This window comes from Scyliorhinus torazame, chromosome 14, assembly GCF_047496885.1.
Source record: "Scyliorhinus torazame isolate Kashiwa2021f chromosome 14, sScyTor2.1, whole genome shotgun sequence".
In the NCBI taxonomy this organism is placed as follows: domain Eukaryota; kingdom Metazoa; phylum Chordata; class Chondrichthyes; order Carcharhiniformes; family Scyliorhinidae; genus Scyliorhinus; species Scyliorhinus torazame.
In genome coordinates, this window is record NC_092720.1 from 93,256,025 (window position 1) to 93,271,394 (window position 15,370).

Sequence of the window (15,370 nt, forward strand, 5' to 3'; positions counted from 1 at the left end):
AGACGGATGAGCCTAGCTGAGCAGCAGTTACTTCTCCAGACTCGACAGATCCAGACTCGAACAACGGCCACTGTTCCTCTGACCTAAGCCAGGTGCCTGAAGTTAAGTACAGGTTGTCTTAGTCGATAGGCGTAGTTAACCAGTAGTGTTTATGTTGCATGACTAATTGTGTGTAAATAAAGTATCCTTGACCTTGAACTCACTAACTGGTGTTTGGCTCTTTGATCGATAGCCGGTTGAACCTTGGTGGTGGTATCATTTGATACCTGCCGACTCTGAGCATTAGAATATAGATATCAAAAGAAAGGAGGGCAACCTCACTGATTGCCACAGTTACAGCAGAGCCACAGAAAAGGCAACACATCCTTGAAAAGCTACAAAACAGCCACCTGCATCCCGCCCATACTTGCTCATTAGCCACATTCATGCTGATTTACACGTGCCATATTAAATTTAAAATCCTCAACATCAAAGTCCCTCATTCCATTATCGTGATGTTGTCTGGCCTGCACTTGGGTAAATTAATCTACAATTAATTACAACCACGTACCCTTTTTTAGCAATAACAAAGTCTGGCTTAAAGGATTTAAAAAACACTTTATTCAATACAAAAATATAATTTACAGTGAATGTACATTTCTTGGGCATGTTCATGAAAACATGCTGGAAGACTGAATAAAATTTGTATCTGCGCTCACAAAATTATGAATTGTTCAACTGCAGCTTTAACAATGATTCCAGCCCAAATTACAAAGCCAAAATTTATGGAACTGTAAATTATCTAAAACCTTTGGAATTTTCCAGATATTCAAGTTTGTTGAAGCTCAGACTTTTTAAAAGATTGCTCAGGTATCTGAACTACTCATATTCCAATTCAACTAAAACATTGGCTATTATACAAATAAAATATTTATAATTTTAGATATATTGAAAACCGCATCTCTCCAAGTAGAAAACAGCATGTATGAAATAAACAACTTTATGTGATAGTGTATCCATGAATAATTAGGAAAAAAAAAGATTGATGTCCATGCATTTTCACCACCTTCAGACTTATGACAATTAAAAGGCAGCAATTTTTTCTCCTTGTGTTCTCTTCAAGTTATTTGAGTATACTCCTATATGCCAGTGCAGAGACATGGAGGCTGCAATGTTCTGGTAACTGCAAGAACAAAAATAACAGGTAAAGATCTCACCACATCTTGCAAACAACATATTTTACAGAAAATTAATGAATAAAATTAAAAACATATACAAATCTTTCAGTTCTAGCGTCGCCATCTAACCTGGAATGCTGCGAACAGCAAAAAGCAAAATATTATTCAGAAAGCAAAATAATGGGGCATGATTTGAAAATCAATGACTGAATTCCAGACCTAATTAAAAATACAGTGGGCTGAATTCTCCGATATCGGGATTCTCCCTTGCGCCGTCAGTTCGGGTATTTCCCAACGGCACGGGGCTGTCCACAATGGGAAACCACAGTGGCCAGCTGGCGAGACGCAAAATCCCGGGGGCGCGCCGCACCAGAAATGGGCGGAGAATCCCACCCAATAAATCTCTTTAAACTAATCCTGGATGATGAATTCCTGTTCAGTAGAATTAACTGCATCTAGGGTGCAATAAGTCACTAGCTGCCTGTTCATGACATTTAGTTATTTCTGATTTCCTGTGGAGAATATTCAACACACCATCACACAATCATAATAAAGGTGATCACTGTGCAACTTATCCCACTCCTTTATATTTGATGTGATCTCAATGCTATATTAGAATATTTTTAAATGAATTTTATATCATATCGTTCCCTTACTTGTGCACCAAGTCTGGAAAGGTATCTGTTCCTTACTGCAAAAGCATTCATTGGTTGAATTCTAACCAAGTCCTCGACTTGCTGTTGACGAATGAGTTCCTCTTTCTCAGCTCTGCAGAACAAAACAAATCATTACAGCAATCATTTAGATTACTGGTGTGGTCAGGCTTCAAACCAAACAAAATGCCAAGCAGCTAATGACAAAGCTTATTAAGAACTGATCAATAGAGGTCACTAATTTCATGTTTATTTTTCACGTTATGCAGATACTAAGCAGGAGTGTCCAATCTACATTCCCTCGGACCATAAATGGCACCCAAAGTCCAGGTAACACAGCTCCATTTGCATCTTCATTCCTTATTCAATTTGTTTGTTCTCTAAATTGTGGGACGAAGGTTTGCGAACTGCCCCCTTAAACCTCGTGCCTCATGGTGGATAAGTTCAAGATCTGCTTGTGCCTAAATATATACTTTAATGAACATTATTCATAGTGGAGGCTTTGTGGTCTGCACTTATACGTTGCACAAAACCAAGAGCTTGGACACTCCTGTAACAAATATCATTAAACAAGTTCAAGAATACAATTTGAGCAAAGCACAAGCAGAAATTTGAGCAGCATGTATTTTTGTTCACTAACAAAAGGAGACATAGGTAAAATGAATTAGGTTTCCATTTATTTGTTTGTGAATTGTTAGTTCATTTTAGCATACAAAGCCTTTCACATTGAGCATTTAGTACATCTGATTTTGTCAACTAATTGAAGTTCCATTCTTAGTTGAGGTGGAAAATAATGCAATGTGATTATTTAAAGAATTTTTAAAAATGAGTTCTACTTGTTTATCAAATAAAAACTAACTTGCATTTAAACAGTGAATAGAAAATGGACTGGCCAGCAGTCTTGCATTTGGTAAGTGCATTGCAATACACAACTAACTTGCATTTAAACAGTAAATAGAAAATGGACTGGCCAGCAGTCTTGCATTTGGTAAGTGCATTGCAATACACAAGTACAAAAGTACTGCATGTTTTTTTAACAATGTATTATTCACACAGCCATTCCAATTGTTTCACTGACAATATCCATCATTTTTATTTGGTTTAGAAGACAATATGCATGGTTTTAATAGTAAGCAGCTAATTGCTTTTTAAGAAACATTATTCTGAACTTCAACATCATTCAGTAGCACGGCAGTATGATCCAACTTTCATCAGCATTATCACACAATCTAAAATCAATGCTATGCAAGTGGTTACAAGTGTAAGAACAAAATTAGACAACTTACCCATTCATGGGATATTATCAACTCAAATGTTGACAATAGACTAGATATGACAGGACATGCACCACATGTATATGTACCACATTTTACAACCATTATCAATCAATCTCAGCAGGCATCAACTCAGCTCCTTCTTAAAAATGAGAAAATATACCAAAAATATTTGACGACCACCTAAAACGTCACAATTACATATTTTAATATTCAGCCTTTTATAAACCTTTGTCAAAATTACAATTGATTGCAACCAAATTATTAGTGGTTTTCAATTAATTTAAGTGCTTTTCTCCCCCTCTTCCAAAACCTCTAGTACATTAAATATATTCTTCAAGTTGATGTTTTGATGCTGAAAGGCTTTGTGCTTCTGGCCGAGAGCTGCTAGTCCTAATTCTCATCTGTAAAAAATTGTGGTATAAATTACTGTTATGCATTCAGCTACATGGAATTATGAACACTAAAATGACCACTTATGGGTTTCCATTCCAGTTACACAAGCTGCTTTCCTAGGTTACAAGATAGTTAGTCCTGTGCTACAAGTTACTACATCTATTTAGAGTGTCACACTTTGTTAAATAATATAATTGTGAATGGTAGATACTATTCATTCCGGTGATTTGATTTGTTGAGGTTTGACTGCACAAGTCCAAAAGCTTACTCAAAAATATGGTGAGGAAAGCATTGACAGCAGTTTTAACAGTCCCTCTGCATAGTGTGATTGATTCTGACTGGATTTGAAGTGATTATCGAGCAATATTTATCTCAGTTAAAGAGAAATAAGGATAAGAAACTATTCGGATTCAAAAGGGCTAACAGACAAGTACTTAAACCAGATAACATGATTACAATCTGTTAGATTTACTTAAATAAAGTGATGGAGACATTTTTAAATGGATTAGTTCATAGGTGATCAGGCTGTCTTTTCATTTAAATAACAAGCCCAGTTCCAAATAGACGTATATCCAGACCACAGTCAATGTCATTCATGAAGATGCAAGTTTGGAAGTGTGAAAACAAGAAACAATAATCAATTTGAAAGGTGGTGGCGACAAACGATGGACTATTGCACAGGAGGGTCCCAAAGAAGCAAAAAATAAAACACAAATAAAATCTGATTAGAAAGAAAAAACAAAGTTAAGGTGGTGTAGAAGTAGCGTCCAAGTAGCTAGAAATAGGCGATTACATGGTAAGTCTTGATTATAAAAAACAGTGGAAATACAGGAAGGAAAAAAGAACACAGTGCTGAGAGAGAATTTCAACTTTGGCCATCTGTTTTGTGCACACAAAATGGAGGTGAGGCCTCCAAATGTCATGTTGCAATCTGTGGCAGCTGATTTGGACCAGGAATGCAATTAACATCATGGGTCGGGCAATCTCCAATCAGGATGCCGAAACGAAGCAGGAATGTTCCTCTTGGGCCCACAGAACAACTGCAGTCTACTGCCAGTGCATTTGAGAATTTGCCTGGATCCAACCTACTGACCAATTCTGTGCAGCAGCCAGCTGATACCCCACCAAGCTGCAGTTGGGCACTTGGTTGGGGATCAGTTTGCTGGCAGAATTTAAATATTTAAAGCAAAAATTGGCTCTGGCTTAAGGTGGCACAGAACAGATGTGAAGCAGCAACTCTGCCAACCTCATGGCCATTATTGCCTCATTGAATTTCACTTTCAATGTGTCTGCAGCTTATTAGGAACTCAAGGAATAGAATATCAATAAAGACAAGAAATATCATAAGAGGGGAGGGAGACAAACCTTTCCTCACACCGAAACTGATCTGCCCAAAAATAGGATCAGTAATATTTTTATAAACAGATTTTGAAGAAAGAATTGCATGGCACAAATGTTCAAATCAAGCCGTTAGCAATGCTGTTGGTAATGGAAACGTTAAGAGTTCCATTTGAAGTCCAAAGAAGTACTAAAGCCAAGGAAGTTCGGGGAAGGTGGTTCAGAAGTGGGGTCAAAAGCAAAGAACCTTATTGTCATCTTTACCAGTTCCAAATAGCAGTTTGAAAACTCATGGTATACGTTACGACTGAGTAGCAGCCTCATGAATCAGAAGGGGGTCATTAAACACCCTACACATCTGAGAGATTTATGATGTTCAAAATGAGGTTATAAATCAAAGGGTTCACTTAAATGTCCGATTCACCACTGAATCAGTGTAATAGAATAAGTTTATTAATCACTCAAATAAATGGGACAACTGTTGCTAGCTTGTACATTAAATTGAATTTAACATTTTCATTTTTACCATAAGAACTGGTATTAATGCCTGATCTTTCTCCATAATAGTGCTTGAAGGCAAAATGTTAGAACGTGCAACCAAGTCAGAATACATCAGATCAAGACAACCAACACAAACACGAGTGCAGATTGAAAACATTAAACCTGACATTTCACCGATTAGAAAACTCAAGGCAGATCCTTTCAATACCAAAAATTAGTCAAATATATGGCAACCTTCAAACACACAATCTGGTTCCTAACAATTACCAAAGAAGAGCACAGGTTTGAGGTCAACTGAGCTTCAGAATATCTGGAACTGCTCCATAATTTGTCACTGCTCTCAGTTACAACTTAATTCTTCCAAAATTACCAATGTATCACACTTCCCCAGCGTTAAAATTTAAAACCTGATGAAAAAAATCTGTTCTACAGAGTGAACGTCTCATCTATAAAAAAGATTAACATTTCAAAGGAACAGAATTCAAAGATTTGAATGTAACTAACTAGTGAATGTCACAGACATTAATTTGTGTAGGGTGCAGAATAAAATGTCTGATATTCTAATTTTCCCAAATGTCTTGTCTTTCTCGTTTACATTTTATGGCTCTTCTGCATTTTTCTGTTCTGGTCCTGGGGGTCCCTCCATTATTTTACAAAGAAAAAGCCATATCCAAATGTTTCTTTCCATTCTATATTGTGGTGTCAATATTTTAATGCGTGCACACTTGCCAGGTCCAAAGGTACAGTCTGGGATAGCGTACACTACTCATTGAGAAGTGGCTTGCAAGCAAGTGTGTTTATCCTTTCAGCACATTGCACTCCCGATGCATTTTGTGGTCAGGGAATGCTCTGCCTTTCCTCACCAATTTGCCAAAATTTCAGAACTCTGTGAAACTGCCAAAATTTGTGACGTTAAAATACTACTAAAGCACAATTGTAGTCCCTATATCACTTTCCTGTTGTGGATATGAAACAAACTACTTATTTATTGATTGTTGCTGCAAGCACAATTGATTGAAATATCTTCAGTACAGAACGCATCAGAAAGCTTTACAACCCCTAGCTGCATCACATATTTCATTTAAGCAAAACTCAGTCTGGAAGAGACCCAAAGCAGCGACAAAAAGCCGAGAAACCATAGCACTAGTCTGCATCCCAAACAAAATAGGACAAAACTACAGAAAAGGGAGTTTGGAAAGTAACAATAAAGGGTAGATGTCAGATAAAGTCTATATGTTAGGATAGTGCCATTCTTACTGCTAATGACTGGACTATATAAACAAACTTTCAGATGTGGGTATAATAAAATAGTTTTAAGGAAGCTTCGCTTGAAGAGTTCTGGATTTCCTATTGCCAATTTTTTAGAAAAACTATTGTCCACAATTATTTCTATTAGATAGCCAGGAATTAGAGTAAAAAATAAAATAATGGTGCTTGAAAAATAATCTGTGCACAACAAGCACTCCCCAGATTCAGGTGAAACATGGGTGATTGTGTGGAAACCTTTGTCCTGCACAGTCTCAAATATACTTTCCAACCAATTATGCAAATATTTGGCCAGTTCGTTATAGGAAAACAAAATAATTGTACCCTCTGGTCGAAAAATGGAATTAAAATTGTAAAAAAAAAAATTAGAACTTATATTTTCCAATCATTTTATTTGAAGCAATTCCATAAATTTACTATACAGATATCTTGTGTTTCCTATTTTGCAAACCAAAACTATTTGGCTGGAAAAGTCTACGAGTAGCCATAACTCTAAATTTATGTGTAGTTCAGCGACTTCAGGATTGCAGCACCTTAATGTTAATTATCTCAGTCATAAATACAATTCTACAACTCAAGTTTCTTCAATCCTTTGCAAAGGTTGGCCCAATGATGGAACATAAGGCATCTTAACAGATTATGTTTCTGAACAGTCTTACAGGTAATCAACTGCAGACATATCTGGGCAGCTGACAACAATTAGGATTTTATTTTTTTATAATTGAAGCATGTTGGTATATTGAACTGTTAAACAGAAATAAACCATGACAATCAAGCAGTAAATAAACTTCACCAATCAGAATCAAGCAATTGCTTCAGGCCTCAAAAGCAAAAGAAATTACCTCTGAACTAGGATTTTGATCAATCATAGCTTTTCCAATTCCTTTGAAAGAGGTTAGTTTTTGTTCACTGAAGTCATTGGAATAAGATGCAGAAAAAGAGGAACTTCAGGAAACGCTGGACAAGCAGCAGGAAAAATAGCCTCTTTCATAAAAAGCATCGAGTGTGCAAAGCAATTGAAACAGGATAAATAAGATAATTTAGTTCCTCAGTGGGTGACATACAGTAAATATGCGAATTATGCCTTTGTCAAAACAGGTAAACTTGGTGGGTGATATAGATCATTGGTACTTCGTGAGACAGCACATCAGGAGCTCCAACAGGCCAACCCAGGTTTGGTTTGTGCTTGCAGGTCACCATTCGTCCTACCTGCCAATTCCTCCAACTAATCTTTGGGCCGGGATGGGTGGTTGTAGGAAGAGAATTAGAGCTCAATTCATCAGACTACTCATAACCTCCTCTCAGTAACTGGCATTTACAGAGGCGAAGAGCAGAGTGCCCTGCAGCAGTTGATCAATCAGACTGGGAGACTTAAAGTAGGAGGGAGAATATGGAAACCTCAGCAATCACATCTTGAAACTAAGCTGCTCATGGATAGAAATTTCATTACTTTTTGTTTTAAAAATTAAAATGTCTAGCCATGCATACACAATCATTGCTTTAAGAGCTAGAACTACAGCTTTCCTTTACTGTAGACCATTGTTGCATACCAGCACTGCAGGAAGTAAATATTATAAGCTGCAGATGGTTAGCCTGTGGTTCAGAGTAACACCAACAGCACTGGTTTGATTCCCATTCTGACTGAGGTAGGTTTGGGCCTCCTCTCCCAGAAAGCAATAGCAAACCACCACTGACCAAAACTGCCAAGAAAATGGCTCACGGTAATCCATCTGCAGACAATTAGCCAAGGACCCGGTATTGGGCAAAGCAAATAAATGAAGCTATTCGATAGCAGCATTCGGGAGAGTAAAGCAGCAAAACCCAATATAAAAGATTCACAGTTCATAGTAAAAGCCTTCAAGGTATGGTGGAATTTGGATTTCTGGTACAACTTGGAGCTTGAAGCTTTTATATTACATCCCGTCTGGCGTAGGTAATAGATTCATTCAATTCAATAAAAGCATAGGTGACTAGGTCATGTTTAAATATATTTAACCATATGCTTAGAGCACAATGGATTGCTGTTTAATCTTTTGAGCAGGATAGTTTAGACAGAACAGTTATCTTCAAGCAAAAAGCTTAAACAATTTGGCAATTGTCAGGTTGAGCTACATACAAGAGCAAAGGAAAGTAAGCAAAGTGAGTACTACTTTTACAATAAATTTGATATCGAAATTGGGATTTTCAAACAGGTGGAGTTTTACTGTTTTATAATATCAAAGCGTTGAGCAATTTCACTCGAAAGAAAATACAGGAAAGTTTTTTTCAGCATCAGTGAATTGATAGCTGTGAAATTTGCTGCTTAAATCAATTGCACTGAAATAAGCCAAAGGATATGTGCAATAAAAGTAGTGACAAAACATTAGTCAATTTTGGTACATATCAAATGAAAAACAAATCTTCTCGTTGCAATTGTATTGTATACTGCAAAATCTTTCAATGCTGCTACCACATTACGTTCAATGCTGTAATACTGGATTGAATCCCATCAAGGAGGTCATTAAAATAACCGAAAAACATGGAAAGTTAAAACTGACATTTTCCCCGAGTGAAGTTTTAGTCAAACATGATATTCTTCGCTACATATATATTGAAATATTTTATCACATACAATTTTCCAACAATACTCTACGGCAAGAGGAGCTACTCTGAATAATTGGCTTAACAGCAGACACTGTTCCATTAGAATAGAATAGAATCCCAAAAGTGCAGAAGGAGGCCATTCAGCCCATCGAGTCTGCACCAGCCCTTGGAAAGAGCACTCAACTTGAGCCCTTGCCCCAACCTTATCCCCGTAACCCAGTAACCCCACCTAACGTTTTGGACACTAAGGGGCAATTTAGCATGGCCAATCCACCTAACGTGCAGATCTTTGGACAGTGGGAGGAAACCCACACAGACACAAGGAGAAGGTGCAAACTCCACACAGACAGTCACCTAAGGCCAGAATTGAAACCGCATCCCTGGAGCTATGAGGCAGCAGTGCTAACCATTGTGCCGGCAACCATGCTGACCAACCAGCAGAAGATACAATTCAGCTGGTGCACGCCGTCATTCCGCTAAGATGGAGCCAGTCACCTTACTGTGATGCTTTATCTTTACCAGGCAAGACACGAGTAGCTGGCAGAAGTGAGAGTCAAATCGAACCTGATACCCTGGCGCTGTGAAGCAACAGTGCTAATCACTGTGCTACTGTGCTGTCCATGGGCTTAGCAAAATTGAGGGGATTCTATGGTTTATATGGTAACTGGCTGTACGTGAGAGAATTCAGATTTTCCAAACCACTGACCCACAGCTGAGATTGCTACATTGACATGAAAAAGATGCCAGGAAGTCCAAAATGGCGCTATGTATTCACAGTTAACTAGAACAGGGGGATCAAAGTTATCAATCACCTAATGTTTCTTGGTGACTCTACCCATATTAGCTTGTTTTTATGTGAATAATGACAAATAATGCATTAGAACAGACAAGGCGCTTTTTTCCCCCAACCCATATCCTTTGTTGGTCTCTAAATATATATTAATTTAAAAAAAAAAAAAATTTAGAGTACCCAATTTATTTTTTTTCCAATTAAGGGGCAATTTAGCGTGGCAAATTCACCTACCCTGCACATCTTTGGGTTGTGGGGGACGAAACCCACGCAAACACGGGGACAATGTGCAAACTCCACATGGACTGTGACCCAGAGCCGGGATCGAATCTGGGACCTTGGCGCAGTGAGGCAGCAGTGCTAACCACTATGGCACCATGCTGCCCCAAAATATTTATTAAATTTAATGGATTTTTAAAGCCATATGCACAGAATGTGTGTTCCACATCCAATCCTGTTCATGCCCCAAAATCATTGAACTATTTCCAAAAGTGTAAGTACTGTTCATTAATTTGATAACAGTCAAGATTTGATTTGTGAAGAATGTTTATTTGGTGAGGGCAGAACGGTAGCACAGTGGGTAACACTGTTGCTTCATAGTGCCAGGGTCCCAGGTTCAATTCCCAGCTTGGGTCACTGTCTGCGCGGAGTCTGCACGTTCTCCCTATATCTACGTGGGTTTCCTCCAGGTGCTCCGATTTCCTCCCACAAGTCCCGAAAGACATGCTGTTAGGTGAATTGGACATTCTGAATTCTCCCTCTGAGGACCCGAACAAGCGCCGGAATGTGGGGACTAGGGGCTTTCACAGTAACTACATTGCAGTGATAATGTAAGCCTGCTTGCGACAATAAAGATTATTATTTTGTCCCTAGATATCACAGCATTTGCTACAGCTACAGGAGATACATTGGAACCGGGAAATGTCCACACTGGAAGCTTTGTCGAATGCCATTTCCTAAACAGTAGAGATTACTGAAAGTTTGGGCTATTGAGACATTAATATTTGTCTGCAAATGATTTATTTTTCTCACCCTCCTCTCAACAAAAAGGTGATTTGCTCACAGAATTCACATATCCAAATGTTTTAAATAGAAGTAGTCAGTACAAAGCGGATCTATCTCTCAAAACAGTTAATTGCACATTTATCTTTGAAACTTAACCACATTTTTCAATTACTGACAGTGTTAACCAAATTTTCAGGCTGCCATTCTTCCACACTCATTGATCTAATTTTTAAAACCTCAGCCGCTTCATCCAAATAAGAGTACTTACTTTTCTGCAGCAACAGCTTGCCGTTTTAAACGATTCCCTGTAGTCACATTGAGGTCACCTCCTAAAATGTTTAAAACAAGGATCATTACGAATAATTTTGGCGGCACTTTGGAACGTGATGTAAAGAAAAATGTCATTGCTTTGTTCATACCTGACAACAGATCCACAAAGTAGAGCACTACAGCAGCTATAAATGCCACTGGAAGATAAAAAGGAAAACTGATAAACACGCAACACTGAACTGAAAAAAACAAAAAGGTACATGCAAACCTAGTCTCAGAATTAAAGCTTTTTGAGTATCGCTGAGAAAGAACATGTCGAAGCTTTTCATTTTGCACTCAGCAGGACATTCACAAGAATACCAAATGTAAAAGGAACAATAATTTATATTTCATGAGAAGAGTGCCACCTCATATTAAACTTCTAATAGATGCCTGTTAAAATTCCATTGCGATTTGGAGAACCTATTTGAAGGCATTGGAATTTATATTTCTGGCCTTGATGAGGATAAAAACTAGCTGCAAAGCATGAATACTAACATTATAAATTTTGATTGTATGATAAAGCACTTTTGACATAATTTTAGAAGAGAATACATTTGAAAGAAACAAGTTAAAGAAGATACCACCACAGAATGGCATTTTAAGGAAACAATGATCTTGGTTAAAATACTACGAGCCTCTGTGGAGGAACACTTCCTCACCAGGAGAGGTAACGGCATTCAATTTAGGGTAATGCACTCCATCACATTCCTGGTCACAGAATACTTTTCCATTGTTTTGTAATAAAGTAATGTTCTACCAATTAACCACCATTATTCAGGGTGTTTGTGCTGGTGTTGGAGAGAGAAAGGGGAGACTACTACCCATTTCACCATACATAGATGACACACCAGAACTCAAAAAGATATAGTCATCTCGCAATAAAAGTACTATCTAGTTCTATTTTATTTCAAACTTGTACAAAACTGAAACAAACTAATCCAAAGTACTTATATAATTGTTATACTCAAGACAGTTTTTCTAAATGACAAAATAAACAAAAATTCACCTTTAATTAGACCAGTTATGATGTTTTGGAACTTCAATTTCAGGGAAAACTGGTGGGGTGGAGAGGTCATGTGATAGATTCTGAATTCTGCCCGACAACAAGGTTGGCTGGCTGGCTTGGTTGTTAAATATTAAAAGTGGCAGGTTGTTTTCTGGGAAGAAGGTGCAAGATAGTCATACCTGAACACAATGACCTAAGCGACTGTGCTAAGAGTGGACAGTCGTTTAATTACAGGTGTTAGAATGTCAGAATTTGTAAACGGCACACTTTAAATTGTTTATTTAATGGAGATAATTTGGAGTCTAGAGGATAGCTAATTAGCATTTCTACCTGGATACAAGGCCAGATATCCCTCAAACTCTCAAGACACAATGGGCGAGATTCTCCACTCCCGCGCCGGTTGGAGGAATCGCCTGGGCCGCCAAAATTTCCCAGGACGCCGGTCCGTTGCCCTCCCGCGATTCTCCCAAGCGGCGGGAACGGCCCCGTCGAGTTCCGTGGGCTGCAGGCCGGAGAATCGCCGGAGACACCCAAAATGGCGATTCTCCGGCACCCCCGCTATTCTCAGGCCCGTATGGGCCGAGCGGCCAGGCCAAAACGGCGGGTTCCCCCCGGCGCCGTCCACACCTGGTCGCTGCCGTCGGGACAGCGCGGGAACGCTGGGGGACGGGATCCTGCACCGGGGGGGTACCTCAAATGTGGCATGGCCCGCGATCGGTGCCCACCGATCGTCGGGCCGTCCTCTCTGAAGGAGGACCTCCTTCCTTCCACGGCCCCGCAAGATCCGTCCGCCATCTTCTTGCGGGGCGGACTCAGAGAGGACGGCAACCACGCATGCGCGGGTTGGCGCTGGCCAACCTGCGCATGCACGGGTGACGCCAGTTATGCGGCGCCGGCCGCGTCATTTATGCAGCGCCACCTTTACGCTGCGACAAGGCCTGGCACGTGTAGATGACGCGGCCCCGATCCTAGCCCATTGTCGGGGCCTGAATCGATTGGGATCGGGGCCGTTTCGCGCCGTTGTGAACCTTGACGGCGTTCACGACGGTGTGGGCACTTCGGCTCGGGAGTGGAGAATCCCGCCCAATCTGTCTACAAGAACCTGAGGGAGAGAGCAGAGAGAGATAGAGTCAGCAAGTCTCTATTACTCACCATAAAGAAGGCAGACGTGATTCTACACTCGGATTAAAGAAACCAATTTTGAAAGGGTTCAAATGACGGTAGAAGATTTGCCTAGTCTTGGCTAGAGGGATGAATCTTCGCTGTGAACGACTATTCTGGGATTAAGAGGTACCCATGTGGCAAAGGAAAAAAAGTCATCTTGATTTGTTTCCGGAGAAGTGACCACTTAAAGAAATTATATAGTCAGTCTTTTTAGAAGACAATGGGAAATCTTCCTATAGTTTAGAATATGTTGCTTATGAAAATAGTGTTTCAATGTTGCTTTAGTTTGTTAGTGAATGCCTTAACTTGAAATAGTGTGATTCTGTCAGTGGAAGCTCAATTTCTTTTTTAAATTATCAGTCTCCTTGGCAATGGTAACACATTTTCACATCATCTACTTTTTAAGTGCTCTTTGATAATAGTTCTATATTGTTAATTAACATTCAATATCTTAAAGATTGAGGACTAATGTTTCCTTTCAAGTCATAAAATCTTGATATTTTAGTATTTATGCTGGCCAGATTGGCCCATCTAAAATTGAAATATCATTCACTAAACGTCAACAGTACCAGCCATCCAAATGGTCCAAAGAAAAACAAGTGCTGAAAATACGATACTTACCACAAAGACAAGCACAGAAAAATACCTCGAGAAGTAGATATCCTTTGGAATCCAATATAGAACCTGCAGCAATTGAAATCACTGCAAGACCCAAATTTTGTATGGACTGCATGCTGAAATGACATGTTTGAGCATTAAAATGGGGAAAAATTACAAGCTGACAAACAGTTGAATTCTGCAAAGAAAAATAAAATCTGAAATATTTTAAAGTAGTTCAACATTCAGTGCCTCAAGACTGTGAAACAGAAGGGTGCTCAACATGGAACATTCAAGAAGAGTGATAAAGAAAAGATGCAATGGCTTTAACAACTTTTAAGTGTAGTCACAATGATAATAAAGGAAACGCAGCAGCCAATTTGCTCACACCAAGGTCCCAAGAGATTTTTTTGTGATGTTTACGCTTCATTAAATCTAATGACATGTTTATACTATACAAATTCATTTTACACCACTGCAACCTTAAGAATACAATAAGCAGACAACACAAATACTAAATGTTGAAATGAATTAATAAAACCTTCTTCACACACATTCTAGGCAAAGGCTTGCCCAGTTGTGGAACATGATCAATTTACAATCTATAATAAAATGAGGATTTTCCTAAAATTGTGTCAACACATCATGTGACAAGTTGGCCTTAAGCCAAGGATCCCATGTAAGCCAATATGGAGAGGTTCTTTCATTTTGAGATTATGACAAGCTTGCAGTGGAAACATCAAACAAATTCTTAAAAGCTGAACTTCATGTACTCTATCCTTATTTAGGTCCATCCAGTGCACATGCGAATGTGATTTTGTCTGTTAAGTTTCCCACTCATGTTCCCTCAGGAACATCTGTCTAATCTTCTTAAAACTGTGTTTGAGATTTCAACTATTCTAAATCACCATACTGAGGAATCAATTATTGGACAGGTTATTTTGAATCTAGCACTGTGCAAAGAGAAAATGTTAATTAATAACGTTCTAGTAAAGACCCCTCTCTGGAAGAGTGACCATCATAGTACAGAATTTTCTATTGAATCTGAAAGTAATTTCATTGTATCCAAAACAAGGGTCTTAAACCTGAACAAAGCAATTTATGTAGTTTGATAAACTTTGCAGTTCGCAAAAAGCTTGTATTCTTGTAATATCCCCTGGTCAAAGTGATACTTTTCTTCTGTATTTACAAATGAGAGGGGCCATATTGTTGGAGAGGACAGTGCGAAACAGACTGGTAAGCTCGAGGAAGTACTTGTTAGGAAAGAAGATGTGGTGGGCATTTTGAAAAACTTGAGGATAGACAAGTCCCCCGGGCCTGACGGGATG

The 15,370-nt window shown here is 38.8% G+C and overlaps 1 protein-coding gene across 2 annotated transcripts in view; it reads right to left on the reverse strand.

Moving 5' to 3' along the window:
* Window positions 1-577: 577 nt before the first annotated feature.
* mfsd1 (major facilitator superfamily domain containing 1) overlaps window positions 578-15,370 on the reverse strand; it is a 66,370-nt gene continuing 51,577 nt past the window's right edge. The window contains exons 13-17 of one of the 2 annotated variants that reach the window (XM_072474491.1): window positions 14,067-14,179; window positions 11,383-11,430; window positions 11,232-11,292; window positions 1,814-1,925; window positions 578-1,162 (exon numbers count right to left, since the gene is read on the reverse strand). In XM_072474491.1, the coding sequence (XP_072330592.1) occupies window positions 1,103-1,162; window positions 1,814-1,925; window positions 11,232-11,292; window positions 11,383-11,430; window positions 14,067-14,179 (394 nt within the window). In that variant the 3' untranslated portion in view covers window positions 578-1,102. Of the gene's footprint in view, window positions 1,163-1,813; window positions 1,926-2,465; window positions 3,489-11,231; window positions 11,293-11,382; window positions 11,431-14,066; window positions 14,180-15,370 lie in introns of those variants that run through there. The other variant, XM_072474493.1, reaches the window with a different exon arrangement.